A 20,747-nucleotide genomic window follows, 5' to 3' on the forward strand; every position below is an offset into this window, starting at 1 on the left:
TTAGCAATCAGGTCCTCCTGGTTGTGCAGGTGGGTTATGAGGCACAGAAGCCTGGTTGACTCGTCGAGTTTGTAATGGTCAAACACTTCGACCACAATTTGAACTAGGTTATTGCTCTGTCGGGATAAAACGGCGGCAGCATCGGTAAGCGTTGTAGAATGTTCGGAAGAACAGGTTGGGTTGAGTTTGTCGGGGCACTGCCTGAATCAAGTTGTTGTTGCTGTAGTAACCCATGAGAGTGTGCCTCCAGGGGATGTGGCAACAACGGCTGTTCGGGTGGCAGCGTGAAGGTGACACGTTGTGGTTGTGCGCGATCCATCAAACCAGGAAGGCTGACGCGGGTGAGACACCATAATGTGTCGATTGCAGTTGCAGGAGCTCAACACATTGCGGTTATGTTCAGATTGATGCGTTGCAGAAGACCGACACGGATTAGGCACCGAGATGTGCTGAGAACAGTAGCGAAAGCTCGACTGGAGCCGGCACGAGGGCGACAGATGAGCAAAAGTTCAAAGTTTGAGAACACATGTTAGTCCGCGGAAAGCTCAACATACGATCAGAGTCGGGGCCACCTGTGTCACAGGGAGGCTGCGGAGGTGCGGGCTGTCCAGAAGCACAGTGTGGAAATGACGTTGAACATGGGACAGAATGTGTGAATGTTCACTGTTGATAATCACTCCACTCAAAACGATGTGCAGACAAGGTGAAAGTCGTGGCATAAAACACTGAGGTGTAGCAGTGGGACAGAGGTGGAGGGCAGGCACAGATAACAAGTTATTGCTTCTGTTTCAGGCTGAGGTATCTAAGTAGGAAGGCATGTGCTGATGCTGAACCGAGGCAGGTGCGGACGTGTTCAGATGCTGAGGAGTTAGACCTGTGAACGAAGCAGTTCCGGCCACATGGCAGGTATCCGCATGGTACTGTAAGGATTGCGGCGTGGCAAATCATTGTCCTAGTGGTAGTAGGTTGTCCGACGAAGCATTTGCAGAAATTGGCAGTGGTTCCAAATTGCACGGAGATCCGTAAGAGGTAACTGCACAGTCGATGAGGGAGGGAACATGTGACAGGAACAAAGGCGTTTGATAGCCAGAGTGCTGGCCGAAGTGGCCAAGCAGTTCTAGGTGCTACAGACAGGCACCGCGCGACTGCTATGGTCACAGGTTTGAATCCTACCTTGGGCATGGATGTGTGTGATGTCCTTAGGTTAGTTAGGTTTAAGTAGTTGTAAGTTCTAGGGGACTGATGACCTCAGCAGTTAAATCTCATAGTGCTCGGAGCCATTTGATAGCCAGAGTCATGCGCACTCCTAACCTCACTTACTGTTGCAGGCTCGAAAACGTCCAGTGAAATCGGCGGAATCATCGAGTGAAAGGTATTGTGTTGCAGTCCTGGCAGGTGTACATCGCCCGCAACACGAAGCATGTCAATCACAAAATCTGGCATTAGGCGCTGGGCCGAAATCATTGTTCGAATGCTATGTCAATGTAATACACACAAAAATAACTGACGCGGAGGTCACATAAACAGTAAAATGGCGAAAACAGAAGATGTTACAACTCAGGGTCACCAGTGAGGAGGATTACCGGGTTGGTTGCACCAATAATAACACCCATTTAGCAATAGTTCATTTATTAACCTTAACACATACAAGGATCACAAAGAACTGAACTGAACATGGCGGAACAGCCAAAGATAATGCTTAGAGTTCAAAGATCAATGCATATTGATGTTGGTGTCGATTTCATCGGCACCACAGGGTAAACCATCAACCAAGCACAAAGACAGATGAGATCAAGCCAGTGTGACACATGCTGGTACATAGTTGGTGACTGTCTCTGAGATTAACATATGAGGAGTAGTGATCTCTCAAGAACAATGTTATCAGCATTCAAAATGGTATTGGTGAACGGATGATTCATTCCTGATTTTTGTTGCAAAAAGTTGATTGACTATAATGAATGGAAACTCCTGGAAATCTCATTGCAACATGTGACCATAGCCAGTTTTGTGCAAAACATCATGACAGAAGGTAATACATGGTGCTATCTGTGGATGGTACACAATCATCACAGTTAACAGTAGACAGCTATCTGCACAGTATTTCATTTTACATACAATGATTCTTACGTCTTTAATTAAGTCAATTCCAAATGTATGTTACACTAAAACAGTTTCCAGAAGCTTTAAAAGTATTGCTTGAAGTGTGTTACAGTAAATGAACATTATTTTGAACATGAATAAAAATATAGTTTGTATCTCTCTCACTTTATATTAAGTAACTACATTACTCACCAATCATTATCTTCAGCTTAATAGCACATAGCATGAAGTCATCAAATGCAATTTTTCCATCTTTTGTGCCATATCGATGCATGAGCACATTAAGTATGTGGCTATTTAACTTATAACCTGCAGCATTCAATGCCTCACGCAGCCCAAATGTGCTCAGTGTTCCATTGCCCAGTCTGTCATGAGTTTTAAACACATGCTGGAAAAAAGAAACAAAAACTGCCCATTAAGAAAATTTTGATCGCTTTTGTTGTCATTATATTCACCTTTCGTGTAAGACTGCCTATATTCAACTAAGAAAGTAACATAACTACAGTAAAAATAACTATGTTTCATGGTAAAACTGTATTCTGGAAGTGAGAAAAATATTTTGAAATGAGGTGATAGACTTGTTGATGGAAAAAAGAAAGAATTTTATTTAATTTACTTTCACAATGAGATGAATGGAATTATTTTCGGGGGTGACTCAGTCCAGTCCTGCAGAAATGGTGTGGTTCAGAAAAAAATGTTGAAGTAAAGAAATGGTATCCCCTTTAATAACAAAAAATAAAAAAAATAAACCAGTACTTGGACTGTACTATATTTACCACTGACCAGAACATATTTCCTTAACCAATGGTCAAAACTGCTGCATTTATTTCCAGCAGCCCCCTAACAGAACTGAACCAATCAGTGGAAAACTTCGTATTTCCATAACTAAATTATAAAGGTAGTTCAACAAGCATTAAGAAACTTATTTGTATGTCAAACTGTTTCAATTATTTCTTCATCTATGCTACTAAATCTGTTGCACAGATGTACCATGTTATCAGGATGAACCACATTTTGCTGATTAAGATGAGAAATAAAGTACATGTTGTGCTTCATTACATGAAGTTTTACAAGTTAAAATATTTGCAGAGCAAGATAAAATTTTTATCATGACAAAAACTATACATATCTTATATTCCACAATTCAGAATGATGAACTGCTCCAAGGAAGGGAGATGTTTATTAAGAATATGTCAAAAAATTCAGAGATACATTTATTATTCAGGAAAGCAAACAGCTGAAAATTAGAAAAATTGTTCTCTCTCTCTGTCCTCACAAATCTAGTTTATAGTATTCAAAAAGATTACCTGAATCAGTTTTTTGTTAAAAAGGGACTATATCATACTACGAAACATTTTTGTGAACCATTTCTTACTATGGGGCTGGTGCATAAATTAGTAGTAATTTTCTGTAAGCATAGTAAACACTAAAGATACAAGCAACAGAGATTTTAGTCATCAATTATATATTCTCCTTTACTGTTTACAACAGTCTGCCAATAATGGGGTAACTTTTTGATTCCGTGACTTCAAGTGTTTTCAAGGCAAAGAGCTCACTGGGCCATGTTCAGAGTGTGTTTTCATTTAGGAAGGAAGTTCCTTCAACGTTGTTCAATAGAGAGCAGAAAAGGTGGGTGTGGAACAACCCAATTCCTGTATAGTGTTTTTTGTCAGTCTAGCAGAATGCAGGTGGGCTTTGTCATGGAGTGGCATCGCTTCATGCAGTCTTTCTTGTTGATCTTAGATTACGTATGCAAAATGTCTCAGTTGTTGACAATAAATGTCAGCAATGGTGGTTACACCTTGGGAAGCAATTCATAGAACACCACACTGTCACTGTTCCACCAGATGTATAACATTATCTTTTGTGGATGAGCACAGGTTTGTGTATGGTGAGTTGCTGCTTTGTTTGTGCTCAACCATCCCTTTTTTCCCCTTATTTTAGCATGAAGACACCGTTCGTCATCACCAGGAATGATACAGGATAGGAATGGTTGGTGTTGTTCACAAGCTAATTGTTGCGAGCAAGCAGAGATACAACCATGGCCATCCACTTATTTTTGTGATTTTGGCTTAGAGCATGTAGTACCCATACAACAAATTTTTGAACCTTCCCCATTGTATGCAGATGTCACATACACAGTGCAAATATTTCAGACTGACTTCACTGCTGTCACCTCTGTACTGATCTCAGACAGAAGAATATGTCAGAAATGTTTCCATTTCTCCACTTAGCACTTAATTTTCTAGCATCCAAAGCTCCACTCACTATCACCAAATGACAATATATGAACTAAAATAGTAACAACGAACTACAAATCAAAAATGACAGTTGATAAATAAAGCCATACCAACTGAAATACCAACATGCTAAACAAAAATGCTATGAACTTATGCACCAAAGTAGTAGTTTGTAAATCACAAATTTATGAGACAGAGAAGAGTATCCCACAGATCTCCTGGCCATAAAAGAAGCAAATGAATAGTCCTTGTAATATGGAATTACCATATAACACCAAGTGTAATTCAATTAAACATAGTGCCCCAGAAATAGTACCGCCTTTCACCCTGATAATGATGGCATTAACATCACAAGAAACCAAGTGTTTGAGATCACACTGTACATCCACCCTCCACAGCTCAACTGTCAGTCACAACAGGCAGTGATGTGAATTTACTGCACCTGCTGTTAAGCTGCTGCTGCTGCTGATTAGGGCTTAGAGCATGTACCATATAAGGTACCACTGGGTGGATTCATACCTGGGCCAGTGTGCCTCCCATCCCCAGAAGTGGGCACTTTCAAATGTTTGCCTATCCAGAGGATGATGTGAATTCACCACTCTGAGAGTGTTTACCGATGGTGGGATGGACAAAGTCACACTGAACTTTCAAGTATACTGTTAGTGAACAAATATTCTTTCTGTGCGTTGTTATAGAATTCATCTGTGGGTGGCAATAAAGGCATACTGAGGACCTCATTTCATCAGCCCATGTAAATACTACTCATACCAAGGGTTAACCAACAGGCTGAATTGTAGTACTATGCTATTAAATGCTCTTTTATGCACTTTGCTTATACTGTGCCATATACATTGAGTTGACAAACGTCATGGGATAGCTACTAATATCATGTCAGACCTCCTTTTACCTGGTGTACTGCAGCAACACAGTGTGGCATGGACCCAACAATTTGTTGGAAGTCTCCTGCAGAAATACTGAGCCATGCTGCCTCTTTAACTATCCATCATTGCAAAAATGTTGCCAATGCAGGATTTTGTGTGTGAACTGATCTCTCAATTATGTCCCATAAATGTTTGATGGGATTCTTGTCGGGCAAGCTGCTTGGTCAAATCATTCACTCAAACGGTCTAGAATGATCTTCAAACCAGTCATGAGCAAATGTGACATTGTGCGATGTCATCCATAAAAATTCCATTGTTGTTGAGAATGTGAAGTCCATGAATGGCTGAAAATGCTCTCCAAGTAGTTGAACATAACCATTTCCAGTCAATTATTGGTTCAGTTGGACAACAGGACTCAGTCTATTCTATATAAAAACATTCCACACCTTTGTAGAGCCACCATCAGCTTGCAGAGCACCTTGTTGACAACTTGTGTCCATGGCTTCATGGGGTCCATGTCACACTCAAACCCTACCATCAGCTCTTACCAACTGAAATTGGGACTTTGTCAAACCAGGCCACAGTTTTCCAAGCCTCTAGGGTCCAACCAATATGATCATGAGCCCAGGAGAGGTGCTGCAGGTGTTCTCATGCTGTTAGCAAAGGCATTTGCATAGGTAATCCGCAGACATAGCCCAGTAATGCCAAATTTACCACACTGTCCTAAAGGACACAGTCATTGAATGTCCCACATTGGTTTCTGTGGTTATTTCACGAACTGTTGCTTGTCTGTTAGCACTGACAGCTCTATGCAAATGCCACTGCCCTCAGTTGTTAAATGAAGGTCGTTGGCCACTGTGTTATCCATAGTGAGAGGTAATGCCTGAAATGTGGTATTCTCTGCATTCTCATGACACTGCAGACCTTGCAATATCGAATTTCCTTACGATTTCCAAAATGTAATGTCCCATGTGTTTAGCTCCAACTACTAGTCTGCATTTATAATCTTTAATTCCTGGCACGCCATAACACATTGGCTACCTTTTCACATGTATCACATGAGTACAAATGAAAGCCCTGCCAATGCACCAACATTTTATACCTTGTGTACATGATACTAGCACCACCTATTTATGTGCTTATGGCTTTCCAATGACTTTTATCACCTCTTTGTATGTCTATCTAAGAAGCATCAAGTGACATTGTTTTAACACCCTCAGTTTTCTTCCCCTTACTTGTCCTACGACATGTAGTTTTGCAGTAGTTCTCATATGAAAGTGACATTTGCACCCCATAGGGAGGAGCTGCCTTTCTATGTGTTGACTGTGTTTTTGTTGTTTAGTGCTGCCAAGTAATCTGCTGTCCTGTGACCTATTTATGCACAATTTCAGCCTGATCTAGGACTTCTCTCATCCATGTACTTTTAAGCACAACAGATGAACCTGGAAGCAGCAGTTTTAACCACTCTGTTGTTATCATAACATTCCCATTCATGCAATGTCCACAGAGTGTCAGAGAATGTGGGCATTATGGTCCTAATCCCAATTATCTCATGATCAGCATCTTCTTTCTTCTTATCTGGTGCACAGTACTCCCTAATGTCACTCCTACAAGTTCAAATGGCATTATGGCCAAGTACTATTTCATTCTCTGAGGTGATAAGGCTTCTGTCTCTCCAACATACATTGAAGGAAGTGGAAATTGTTACACCATGAACCTTCAGTCCAGTATTTATCTAACATTCTGAAGAGGTTCATACCTTAACAGGGATTAAATGTTTAAACTTTCATTACATTTGGAACTAACTTCCATCGTAACCCACACGACATGAAAGTTTTCGACCTCTGAATGCCATATTGAGACATTTATTGCCATGCCTGTGACAGATAAAAAGATTCTATGTTAGGTCATGAAGATTGCTGGCTGGAGGCTGCCATGAAAGTATATTATTGTGCAGAATAACTATTTATTCTCTTTATTTTGAAATTAATTCCAAACAGCTGTGTTTTTTTCATTTATTATAATAGTTCTGAAAGCTCTGCTGGCTTCATCTTCAGGCACATGCCATGAGAAACAAATTTCTGCCCACCCACAAAGTATATATCTGCATAATTATGGAACACTATTATGTATAGTTTCACCTTACCTGCCAACATCAACCAATATGTGTAGGTGAATGCTGATTATCATGGATAGTAACATGCAAAATATACACATATACATGTGTCACAATATGTTTTTCCTCTGCATCCCAGACGTGCTCTGTGGGTGAGAGATCAGCAGTCCAAGCAACCTAGTCAAGGACCCATACATTTTTCAAGGTGTCTGTGGTATAAAACGTGGTGTCTCCATTATTTTGCTGGAATATGCCATTTGGTACTCTGCTCATGAAGAGGATAATAAGGATTATTATCCTCACCACACACTGGCAACCATTCAGACTCTCTTCAATAATTATGAAATTGTCCTGTTTTCATAATCAATAGCTCGTCACACCATGATTCCAGGAGTTGGAGGGGTATGTGTCTCAAGGGTAGGTGTTTCCCATGACCTTTCACTAGGTGGTCTACAGAAATGTTGTTGCTGATCTGACTACCACAAACAACTCATTGCTAAACAAAACAGAATGCCACTTTATGTCCCAAATGACTCTGGGTCTGCACCCTGCAAGTATCTGTTGTCTGTCCTATTGTGTTAGCAGCAAATGACATCCAGCAAATGGAGATTTAAACGTAGCTTCCAGAATCTGTTCTGGATAGTTGATGGTGATAGTCTGCCTGGATTTAAGCTGTTGTTATTCACCTGTTTGTTAGAACCAGGCAGTCAAGGATACAATCTTTTTTGTGGCACAGTCCTTCTAGGAGGAACTGTGACTACTCTTCTTCCGTCACTATTGTTACCTGTCCACCTTGCCATCACTTATTCTGCAGTCATTGCACAACAGCTGTCTGTCGAGTGATCAGGGTCAGTATGATGCTCCTGTGTTTTTCATCCCAATGATTTTATGTTTCTCAAAGTCTTAAATGTGTCGAATACCTGCAAAAATCCCCTGGGCTTGCTGTGTAGTGATAACCACCTGAAAATTTCCAGTAATTTTAGACACACTCAGCAGGTATCAAGTACTCACACCGTTTTTCATCGGTAGGAATGACTATTTCTGTCTTGAAAATGAGTTGTCATAAGGATGCTATTTTAAAAAACATACCAATAGGCAAGCAAATACTGGACTATGAAGTTAGTAGCATTCAGTCAACATGATCATGGTGTAATGGCTTCTATTTCTGTCCCGTGCTATGTCTTGCTCAACTGCTCATCAGTGGACTTCTGTCGCATGACAGTATAGTAAGTACCATAAGAAATTCCATGAATGTAAATAAGTGTTAAAAATTTTAGAGGCCAAAGTGATTCATTTCATGGCTATCACAAAAATTGTGTAAAATGACTCAGTTTTCAGTACATGAAAATGAGAATGAGTGAAAACTAAAAGATAGTAGCATGTTCAATATGTAGCACAATTTAATTAAGAAATAGAGAACACACACCTAAAAATCATATTAAAAAGGTTCATAGACAAAATGATTATTCTTATTGTTCATTTATATCAGAGCAGGATTTTTTTTGAAATTTCCTGGCGGATTAAAACTGTGTGCCCGACCGAGACTCGAACTCGGGACCTTTGCCTTTCGCGGGCAAGTGCTCTACCAACTGAGCTACCGAAGCACGACTCACGCCCGGTACTCACAGCTTTACTTCTGCCAGTATCCGTCTCCTACCTTCCAAACTTTACAGAAGCTCTTCTGCGAACCTTGCAGAACTAGCACTCCTGAAAGAAAGGATACTGCGGAGACATGGCTTAGCCACAGCCTGGGGGATGTTTCCTTTCTTTCAGGAGTGCTAGTTCTGCAAGGTTCGCAGAAGAGCTTCTGTAAAGATTAGAAGGTAGGAGACAGATACTGGCAGAAGTAAAGCTGTGAGTTCCGGGCGTGAGTCGTGCTTTGGTAGCTCAGTTAGTAGAGCACTTGCCCGCGAAAGGCAAAGGTCCTGAGTTCGAGTCTCGGTCGGGCACACAGTTTTAATCTGCCAGGAAGTTTCCTATCAGCGCACACTCCGCTGCAGAGTGAAAATCTCATTCAGGATTTTTTTTGTTTTTGGACTGATTGTGATTTTATTTGTTGATATACCACAGAGAAACTCAGTGAAACTACACTAATGCTGAATACAGAATCATAAAAAATTACATACTCTCCAGAGCCTAATGTCTTTCCACAGTGATACGAATTCTTCATAACCAAGCCTTCCAGATTTATCTGTATCTTTCATGGCAACCATACTTCGACAGATCTCTTTGGAAAAACCATTTTTATCTGGAACAAGAAAATGATTATCTTTGAGAAACAAATGTCTACATTCTTATGTCTCAAACAATGACAGTTTATCACCTTATTTATAGGCACCATATTTTGCTCCCTCCCTCTTTACCCTCTGGAAAAGTAATTGCAATGAAAATATGATTCTGTCGAGACATGCCACTTTCATTCACCACTGATGTTAGAATTTTAGTGGATTTTTGTTAAAATTTGGCTTACATCTGCCATGAAACAATTTGTACCTTTCCCATTCACAAACTGTTATTGAACTGCAAGCATTGCACATGTAGGAAGTCACAAATATTTTAATTCGTTCAGTTAGTACCACAGCAGTACCTCTATAAAAGTCTTTCAAATTAAAAGTATAGCATTTCAGTTTGAATTAAATTACAGTTATCCTTAGGCAAAAACATTTCAATTTACCGTTTGTGTCAAAGTGAATGTTTGTGCTGGACCAGAACTTAACTACAGATACTTTGATGTTGAGCCACCTTAGCATGTCTCACTGACCAATTCAAAGCATTGTTCCATTTGAACAGAGTTTTATAATTTTTCACAAATGATCAACACAATTTATGATTTACTAAGAGTAAATATATTTTACTTTTTTTTACATCACCAAACATGCATGCAAATTCTTGGAGTAAAGCAGTTTGACTCTGGAAAATGGATTCCCACTTCCCTTAAAATTGTTGACATGACTAATCAACCAAAACAGGCTGCAGTGCTTTTTTTTTTTTTCAAATGAGATTTGGTAACCATGAGGGGGAGAGGGGGATTCCATCACCAGAGTGAGCATCGCAGGAACACAGTACTACATAAACAAACATTGTATCAAGTGTCCAGTTGTGTGAAAGATGTCAGCAAGAAATTCCACCAAGTGCAAGCCACATACTGTGATCTGCTTCATACTAGTGGGAGGAACAACACCTACTGAAATTTTTTTGTCAAAACAGCTTATGGTGATGGTGTTGTGAACAGAACGTGTGTTTAAGTGATGTAGTGAGTTTAGTAGAGGCAGAATAAATGTTCATGATGAACAGCAGTGTGGGAGACCTTCCATTTTGAATGATGAGTTAGTGCAAAAAATGAAGGATATTGTTCATGAAGACTGCCGAATGACAGTGAGTGAAATTTTTGAGATGTTTCCACCACATTCTAGAACTCTCTTATGTGAGACACTCTCAGAAACATTGGGATACTGGAAATTATGTGCAAGATGGGTCCCAAAACAGCTGACAGAGCAGCACAAGAAAAATCGGGTCATTAGCACCTGCGAGTTTCTTGAGCAATTTGAATTGGAAGGTAAAGATGACTTTCTGAGCTCTGCTGTGACTGAGCACTGCTGGATTCTTCAAGGCCTGTTCGGACAGTGTTTGTTTGTTGTGACTGGAGATGAAACAAGTATGGCTCATTAGACACCTGAGACAGAATGACAGTCATCACAGTGGTGTCACCAACTCCCCACCTACCAAAAAATTCAAAACTACAATTTGAGCAAAAAAATCATGGTCTCAGTGTTTTGGGACTGAAAAGGCATCATTTTGGTCAAATAGTTGCCTCAGTGGGGGACCAACAATGCACAACAGTATTGTGAGATCTTAAAAAAATCTGAAAAGTAGGATTCAAAACAAAAAGAGGGGAATGCTGACAAGACAAGTGTACTTGTTGCATGACAATGCCACACTCACACAGCCTTAGCCACAGACATGCTCTTGGATTCATTTGGTTGGGATGTTTTGAATCACCCCCACAATCCCCAAACTTGCTGCCTTCAGATTGTTATCTTTTCACCTCCTTGAAGGTACACATGAGTGGAACTAAATTTACAACTGATGAGTGGATGCAAAAAAGGGTTTTGAAGTGGGGAGGGGGAGGGGGTGAGGAGCTTGCAGGTGACTTCTTTGAGGAGGGTATAAAGAAGCTTGTGCCACAGCTCACCACATGCATTGGATAGGGTAGTGATGATGAGGAAAAATAGTCAACAAGTGTATCAACATTACACTGTATTTTTTTTTCAAATACAGGTTTTATAAAAAAAATATAAATCTACTACACTTAATTTCTAAAACTAGAATATATATCTTCCATACCAATGGGAAAACTTAATTGAGAAAACTGTTAAATCACTAAGAAGCATACATGCTGGCATATATTTTGCCAAATGAACTGTGTGTGGTCCTGCAGTCCAGTTTCTTCTAATAAACATCATGACAAATGTTTTTTGAACATCTCACGCAGTGAAAAAATTCTATGAATACAAAACATGATTGCTTGAATTAACATAGACAGTGTGTCAACCCTGAAGCACCCAAGCAAAAGCACACATGCACGCACGTGCGCACGCGCCCACACACACACAAAATGTACAGAGACAATAACACGCACGCACACACACACACACACACACACACACACACACACACACACACACACACACAATGTACAGAGACAATATTGATTATGTACAGGCACAGAAAAAAGGGCTGATTAGTACTTTCTCAAACTATTTTCTATGCTCAGTTAAGTATTTTCCATTAATAATTAATATACATGGTCTATCGAAAAGAGTCATCCAATTTTCAAAAAAATCAGAATCATTATATTATTTGAGATATGTGTGTGAACAATGTACTGTTGGAAAGAGCGAACTCTAGAGTTTTACATGATTCTCTCTAGACAACAGCAGTGTGCGCCAACTTGAGTTCTAGTAAAAATGGTTGGAGGACAACAGAAAGCATTTTGTGTTCTATGATTTGTGCAGTGTGGGTCAGTAATAACTGTACAGCATGACTTGTGTACTAGGTATGGCACGGATCCTCCTACAGCACAGAGAATTAGATGATGGCATGAACAATTCTGAGAAACTGGTTGTTTGTGTAAAGGCAAATTGCCAGGCCATTCCTGAGTGTCTGACACAGATGTCGAATGTATCTGCCATAGTTTCAAAAGGAGTCCGCAGAAATCCATTTGCCTCACAGCTTGACATCTCAACATGCCCCTGATGACCATCAGGTGTGTGTCGTGTTGATGTTTACACATGAAACCATACAAAATTCAGCTACTGCAAGCTCTTCATGAAGGTGACAAACAACAACATGTGGAGTTCTGTAATTTCGTGCTTGGGAATATGGAGGATGACAGTTTTCTTCCACGCTTATTGTTTCGAGACGAGGCAACATTCCATTTAAATTGAAAGGTGAACCATCATATTGTGAGAATATGGGGTATGGAACAACCACATGAAATTGTACAATATGAGAGGGACTCTTCAACATTTAATGTGTTTTGTGCCTTTACACAGGAAAAGGCATATGGTCCGTTTTTCTTTGCCAAGAACACTGCCACAGGAAATATCTTGATATGCTTGAGAACTTTCTTTTCTCACAGTTGGAGACTGATTCAAACGGCTTCATTTACCAACAGAATGGGGCACCACCAAACTGGCATCTGGAAGTGCGGAATTTTTAAAATGAGAGAACTACTGGATGATGGATTGGTCGCTGTGGACCAAATGATTCACCCTTACATTACTGGCCTCCAAGGTCATGAGATCTGACTGTATGTGATTATTTCTTGTGGGGGTTTATAAAAGACTGTTTATGTATTTCCATCACCAACAACAATGAATGGACTGAGACATCGCATAACAACAGCTGTGGAAGCTTTAACTCAAGACATGCTCGCTGCAGTGTGGGAACAATTTGAATACTGTGTTGACATATGCCGAGCATCTCAAGGGGGCATATTCAAACACCTATGAAAAGGTATGAAAAAAGCTTTTCGAGTTTCCCATTAATTAAAAACAGAATTCATTGTATATGTTTATAGTTTCAGAAATATAGATGTGCCAAATCAGATGATTCTTTTTGATACCACCTGTATTAGCCTTTATTTTTCTTTGCTTTTGATACTCTAATTTCAAATAATTTTTCTCACCTATGCTCACTATGAGTAGGTAACAGTATGATAAAAACTGGAGAATTAGATTTCTATATTTCTAACACTGGAAAATCTGTCTCATTATATACATTTACTTTTTTTTGTTACTTCATTGTATGATATAAACATAAGTACCATACAGTCTGACAATTTGCTTACCATCTGAATCTGTTACTGATGTATCACAACACAACACCCCACAAAGGCGAGTACAAACAGAGGGTGAATGATCTCCTGAGTTTGTGCTACCACTAGGCAAATCTATTAACAATAAAAGTCAGTAAGTTAAGCATATACAGCAATCTCATATAAAAAAACACACACACACACACCTTCAAGTGTTAAACAGGCTATAATAGCATGCATTAGGAAAGGACACTTCAGTATACAAACTGATAATGCAGCAAGCAGTAACATTATGAGTTAGTAAAATAAATATTTACATAAGAATTTTTGTTTGCTTGTGCTAGAATCTTTATATTCTGCTCACATGCTGTGAAATGAATATCTTTATTTCCACTCCCTAGAGACACATCTATGTGTTATCTATGAGATGTGACTCATATAATGTAATCTAACAACAAACAATAACTACTGACCATGCTGAGGAAGCACTGAGCAATAGGTAGGCTCACAAACAAGAGTTAAATGTAAAGGTGTGGGTGGAAGGAGAAAGTAGATATCTCTCTCTCTCTCTCTCCCCTCCCCCCCCCCCCCCCACACACACAAACACACACAAAGTTATATATAATGTCAGAATTTATTTTAACAGTACAATAAATTCATTCTATTTGATCTTGCTGGAGCAGCAGCAGCAGTTTTTGCATATTCATGCTTCAAGTCTGTTGTACACATAGTTTAAGAATTCTGTCACTGGATAGAAGCAGTGATCTAATAAGAATGCCCTCAGGGATTTATGAAACAGTGAAAATGAAGAATTTTTTTTTTTTTCAAACCACTGTGCATTTGTATTGCACTATTTGTACTGGAGGTTTTAAAGGCTGTTGTCCTTACTGTGGCCAAGAGCAAAGTAGATCACTCTCTGACACAACATGCAACTGAGCATAACATGCTTGATCTTAATGGCTGCTTCACTACCTAAGCCACATGGAAGCTTAGATTACAGGCAAATGGTTGGAAGTGTTGGTAAATGAGGGCCGAAATTCTTTCAGAGGGGGACAATAACCAGGCACAATGGGGCGTCCAGGACTGTTGGGTTTGTGGATTTTGGGAATTGTAGTCATGTGGGTGAAGAGGGAAATGGAATTAGGGGAGAGGTTCTGGGAAAGGCCTAAGAATTTAAGTCAGGATTGGAGGTTGTGTTGGACTTCTGGGACGGTATCAGTCTGGCAGAGTTTATAGGTGGAGGAGTCAGACAATTGATGGAGTCCATCTGTCACGAAACAGTGGTGGAACCTTAGTCTGCAGATAGGATGATTACATAAATATTTGTCTTGCGATTGTGTATGGCTAATCCTTCTTTTGCTGGAAGCTTGCTATTCTGAGGAAGGGACCTGAGGAAGGATAGTGAGGCTAAGTTGGAGGTAATGAATTTTTTGAAGGTGACCAGTGGGTGGTTAGTTAGGATTGGGGGGAGGGGAGAATCACTTATGGATAGTGATATTCAATTGCTGGGATGGAGAGAAGGAGAGTAGGTCTTTGACAAGTCCAGCATGGTGAAATTTTGGTGTATGGCTAAAGGTGAGGCCTTTGGATAGGACTGAAACTTCTGTGGAGCTGAGAGTTTTGGTGGATGTGGTATGTTGAGAAGCTCAGCTAGGTAGGGTTTAGGTGCTATGAGGGGTGGACAAGGATGAACACTGTGGGGAGGATAGGGCTTGGATAGTGGTGACCTGAGGTGGCAGCAGGATTCTAGCAGGTTGGATAAATTATGGGGGTGGCATCTGGAATGCAGCTCCTGGTGCTCTAGAACAATGGACTCAATTTCAGAGATGTGATAAATAGAGCAGGGATTGCACAGCAGCAGTATCAAGACATTTTGGGGGACTGGTCATCCTATACCACCATTGTAATGGCTATTGTATTTTCTCTGCTTAATCTGGTAAATAGTCTAATTCTTTCTTCGTATTAGCCTTTATCTCTTTTAATCTACCATCATAGTTATTACACATGCCTCAATTTATGTGGTTCTTTTGTTCTCAAACTCTCTTGAGCCTGTAGGACAGTCACAGTTATCCAGCAAGGGAAAGGAGCCCTAAGTTTCATGTGGAATCTGAACCATGTGTCAAATCTGATGAATCTCTGCATCACTGTTAGGTGATGCTTCATTAACAACTATTTATTGCTTTTCCTCCTGTTTCTACAATTTTTTTATTATAAACCTTCTGAAGAAATGTCACGCATCATCCAGATTGGATTACTATCACTCAAATACATTTAAAATTTCATACCATTGTGATATGGCAAGTTCATGAAGCACACTTCACATCATTCATAAAGAACTTGGTGGGAAGAAAAAAATTAAACATGTCATTTTAGAACCAACAAAAAATCAAATAATTCAATTCTGTGTGTTCCCTGTCAGCAACAGCAGTTGTAAACAGAATCCCTAGTACATTCAGTGACGTTTACAATGGAGCAGCTGAGATACGAATTAACACATGACCCTAAAAAAACAACAGTAACTGTTGATTAAACAATACATGAGGTCAAATTGTCAAGGAACACACCAAATATGATTACACTCAAAAGCTCAAGTTATTCTAGTTCTAATCATAGTGAAAATCTATTCAGGGAGGTCACTGAAATAAATAAACAAGAGAACAGCGAGGAAAACAAAATAAACAAGAAAGAAGAACAAAAATACAACACTACTGACGTTCCTAATTTAAACTAGAGGTATGTGATGCTGTAAATGTGATTCCCAATAACCAAATCGTGAATACGCCCAAACTAAAAATTTATCACCATAATGTGCAATCCCTGCATAATAAGATCGATGAAATTAACATTCTATTAACACACAAACTTAATGATAGCTCAGTGTTATGCATTTCTGAGCACTGGCTTAACCCAGAATTAATCCAGAATACGAAAATAAACAAATTTGTCTTGGCTACTTACTACTGCAGGAAAAACAGTAAGCAGGGTGGGGTAGCAATTTACACAAAGGATAATGTAGATTATATTACACTACCTGACTTAACTAGGGCAAATGTCGAAAAGGATTATGAAATTGCAGCTATAAAAATTACTCAGTTCAACCTGGTTATTGCTACAGTTTACCGATCACCGTCCGCGAACTTTGAACTTTTCTTAAACAAAATGGAGTCACTGCTAAATAAAGTAAATAAAATGGATTGTGAATTGATAATCTGTGGTGACTTCAATATTGACTTCCTCACGAATAGTGGAAATAGGGAGACCATTTTGAACCTTGCAACGTCCTACAATTTACAGGCTGAAGTAAAAGCAGCTACCCGAGTATCAGAAATTTGCCAAACAGCTCTTGATCAGTTTCTAGTCAAGAAGAGTTTACACAACACCTCACTAAGAATTTTCAATGCAGGTTTTAGTGATCATCTTGCTCAAATATTAAGCATAAAAGTACAAGGCAGTATTATTAACAACATGTCTTTCAGAACAGCATATCGAAGTTATAATCAACATAATGTGAACTACTTCAACAACTTATTACAGAAAGAAAAATGGCTAGGAGTGTACAAAATGAACGATATAAATGAAAAATTCAACACTTTCATTGATGTATTAACCCATTTCTTTGAACTTGCGTTCCCACTGAAAACATTACGAGGAAACTCTAGAACAAGCAGCTGGATCACAAAGGGAATAAGAGTTTCATGCCAGAAGAAAAGACTACTTCATGAAATATGTAACTCAAAAAATTCCTCGCCTGTAATATGCGCACACTATAAAAAATACTCCAAAATATTAAGAAATGTAATAAAAGCAGCAAAAATAATGCATAATGATGAAATCATTTATAATTCAGCTAATAAATCAAAGGCTATGTGGAGTGTTATAAAAAAAGAATGCGGAGAATACAGACAACCTTGGAAAAATATAACACTATCACATAAAAATAAAAAAGTAACAAACCCCTTAGAAGTAGCCAACACATTTAACAACTTTTTCACAGGTGTTGCTGAAAATATGTTACAATCAAACTTTAAGAGCACCCAGGCAAATGAATATAAAATAAGTGCATGTAGAGGATCAATGTACAGCAGTTCTGTTTCACAATATAAAGTAGCTAAAGCAATAAAAGGACTAAAAAATTCCAAATCGGTAGGTATTGATGGCATACCTGCAACAATGTTAAAGAACAGCGCATCAAACCTGATTGAAGTACTCACACATTTATGCAACTGCTCACTTCAGGCAGGTACTTTCCCTGATGTGTTTAAAACATCAAAAGTTATTCCTGTATATAAAAAAAGGGGATAAAGACAATGTAAATAACTACAGACCCATCACAATTTCCTCCTGCATCTCTAAAGTACTGGAAAAAGTGATGTATGAGAAACTTATGAAATTTGTTAATAAAAACAGCATCCTATGTAATGAACAACATGGATTCAGAAATAAGAGGTCAACAACAACTGCTATCTATGAGTGCATCAATTCCATCCTAAACCTGATGGACAAAAAACAGGAAACAATAGAAGTCTTTATTGACTTGTCAAAAGCTTTTGACATGGTGGACCATAAAATTCTGCTATTAAAGCTAGAAAGATATGGTATTCGAGGTCTGTCCAACAAGTGGATCAGTTCCTTCCTGACAAATCATATGCAGGCAGTGTGCACCAAGCACACAAATATTGAACTAAAAGCTGTATCTAATCACTTATCTGACTATAAACAAATAAAATGTGGTGTACCCCAAGGATCTGTATTGGGACCCCTTCTGTTTCTTCTGTACATAAATGATCTAAGGTTAAATATTGATGCACACAAAACAATCATATTTGCAGATGACACCACGATTCTACTAAAAGGAGGCGACGATGAACAGTTACAGCAGACAGTAAACACGGTCACGAAACAACTTAGTAACTGGGCACAGAGTAATCAGCTTACAATAAACAGTAAGAAAACCGTTGCTCTAAAATTCCACAATGTTCCTAACAAGGACATGTTTATCCCATCAGTCTCTATCAATGACGAGCCAGTTGGTAACAGTACTGAAACCAAATTCTTAGGACTTTGGCTGCAGAGTAACATCAGATGGAATAAGCATATGGAATATCTCAATGCTGAACTGAGCAAAACATGTTATCTTTTTTGTTCATTAAAATCATGCTGTAGTGAGAAAACAGTATTGAATGCATATCATGCGTACTTCCATTCTCGTCTTAGATATGGGGTCACCTTCTGGGGAAACTCTAAAACAGCTAATAGCACTTTTAAACTACAAAAAAGGGCCATTAGAATCTTGTTTGAGTGCAAGCGTAGAGACTCTTGTAAATCCGTGTTTAAGAAATCTGGTAACCCCCATTACCATGTGTATACATTATGGAAACCCTTTTGTTCTTTAAATTAAAAGTAATAGGCAAGGACTGGAGACTACAAAAAAACTGTGATATACATGAGCACTTTACCAGACAAAACAGAAACTTACATATGACTCAAATCAGCACAGCACTGTGCCAAAAAGGTACTTTTCACATGGGAGTTAAGCTTTATAACAAACTTCCTGAAAACATAAAAGCTATCACTGAGGTCAATACATTTGGAAAATCTCTAATGTCATATTTACAGCATCACTCCATTGAAGAATATTTAAATTTATGAAATGTGTTATATAAATACTTACTTACGTGTAAAGTGTATTATTGTAAGCTTACATATGTATGCCTTCAAATTACTTTCAGCCTGTATATTTATAATTTGACTTGTCCAATGTCTTATGCATAAGCTGCTATGTAGAAACAGGACCAATGAAATACAATCTACAACAACATATTAGTAAAATAAGAAATACTCAAATTATACATTTTTGTCCTTGTACTAAAAATAGTAAACAGTGCTAATTTATTTAGTGAATTATTTATTATACAGTACCCACTACAACATGAATTAGTGCTCTCTGACAGCTTTCAGATACTTAAAAAAAAAAATCTGCAATTCAAAGTAATTAACACAGAAGAATTTAAACATCTACAAGCACACAATATGGTGTTGTTTGCCATAGCAGGAACTGAAATGTTAGGCAAAAAATTATTGCTAAGACCATGGAATGAATCTCACACATCAAATGTTACCAAGGAAGGTTTCTAATGATCAATAAAGTGCAAGAATATATACAATCTGTTCCAGGCATAGACTGTATTTATACAAGCAATCTGTTTAAGGCAGCAGTATAAACTGTATATGGGTCCATGTGCTATGTTACACTGTCTCACTCATTGTTTATAAACTGAGTGAGGTGACACAGTGGTAGCACACTGGGCTCGCATTCGGGAGGACAACGGTTCAGTCCCGCGTCCGGCCATCCTGATTTAGGTTTTTCGTAATTTCCCTAAATCACTCCAGGCAAATGCTGGGATGGTTCCTTTGAAAGGGCACGGCCGACTTCTTTCCCCATCCTTCCCTAATCCGCAGAGACCAATAACCTTGGTGTTTGGTCTCTTCCCCCACACAATCCAAAATCCATTGTTTATAAGAAGGATTTGTAAGAATGTTCATCATTTTCATGTGAGTTCACTGAGAGTTATTCTTTAAGTGAACTATGTCTGGATAACAGATGCACAAATACTTCAGCTCACACGAGCAAAGTTGTAACTATAGTTAATTTTCAGTATAAAGCTTCAAGCTTGTGTACATAATTAGTTGCCTGTCCAATCACTAATCAAAGCTGCATGTAGTTAGTAGAGATTTGACACCAGATTCAGGATTCTGCATTCATACATACCAAATATTAAATGTAACAAGGTTTTGTCACGGTTCCATGGCTCTTGATAAGTGGTACATTCGTATCAATATATTTTTGTACATTGGCAGTGGTGCTTTGACTTGGAGCTCTTTGGCTTTCTGTGAGAATGCACTACTTCTGCTGGTTGGTGAGAAGATACTGCACAAACATGAAAGGAGAGCAGGGGTTGGACAGCACTGAGGGGACCAGTCTGCTGGCAGCCAGGAATAGATAAAGGTGGCCCAAGACAGTGGAGAGAGTTGATTTTGAAAGTGGCAAGTTTTCCTGCTTGAAGGTGGCTACATTGGTACACACTTATAAA

General features: G+C 38.9%; 1 protein-coding gene across 2 annotated transcripts in view; it reads right to left on the reverse strand.

Annotated features, from left to right (window-relative positions):
• The window catches only part of LOC126359629 (calpain-A-like), a 198,969-nt gene that overhangs the window by 13,669 nt on the left and 164,553 nt on the right, over nt 1–20,747 (reverse strand). Inside the window, exons 13-15 of one of the 2 annotated variants that reach the window (XM_050007646.1) lie at nt 13,690–13,791; nt 9,464–9,585; nt 2,293–2,488 (exon numbers count right to left, since the gene is read on the reverse strand). In XM_050007646.1, the coding sequence (XP_049863603.1) occupies nt 2,293–2,488; nt 9,464–9,585; nt 13,690–13,791 (420 nt within the window). The remainder of the gene's footprint in view (nt 1–2,292; nt 2,489–9,463; nt 9,586–13,689; nt 13,792–20,747) is intronic. The other variant, XM_050007647.1, reaches the window with a different exon arrangement.

The sequence above is a fragment of the Schistocerca gregaria genome, chromosome 1 (assembly GCF_023897955.1).
Source record: "Schistocerca gregaria isolate iqSchGreg1 chromosome 1, iqSchGreg1.2, whole genome shotgun sequence".
Lineage (NCBI taxonomy): Eukaryota > Metazoa > Arthropoda > Insecta > Orthoptera > Acrididae > Schistocerca > Schistocerca gregaria.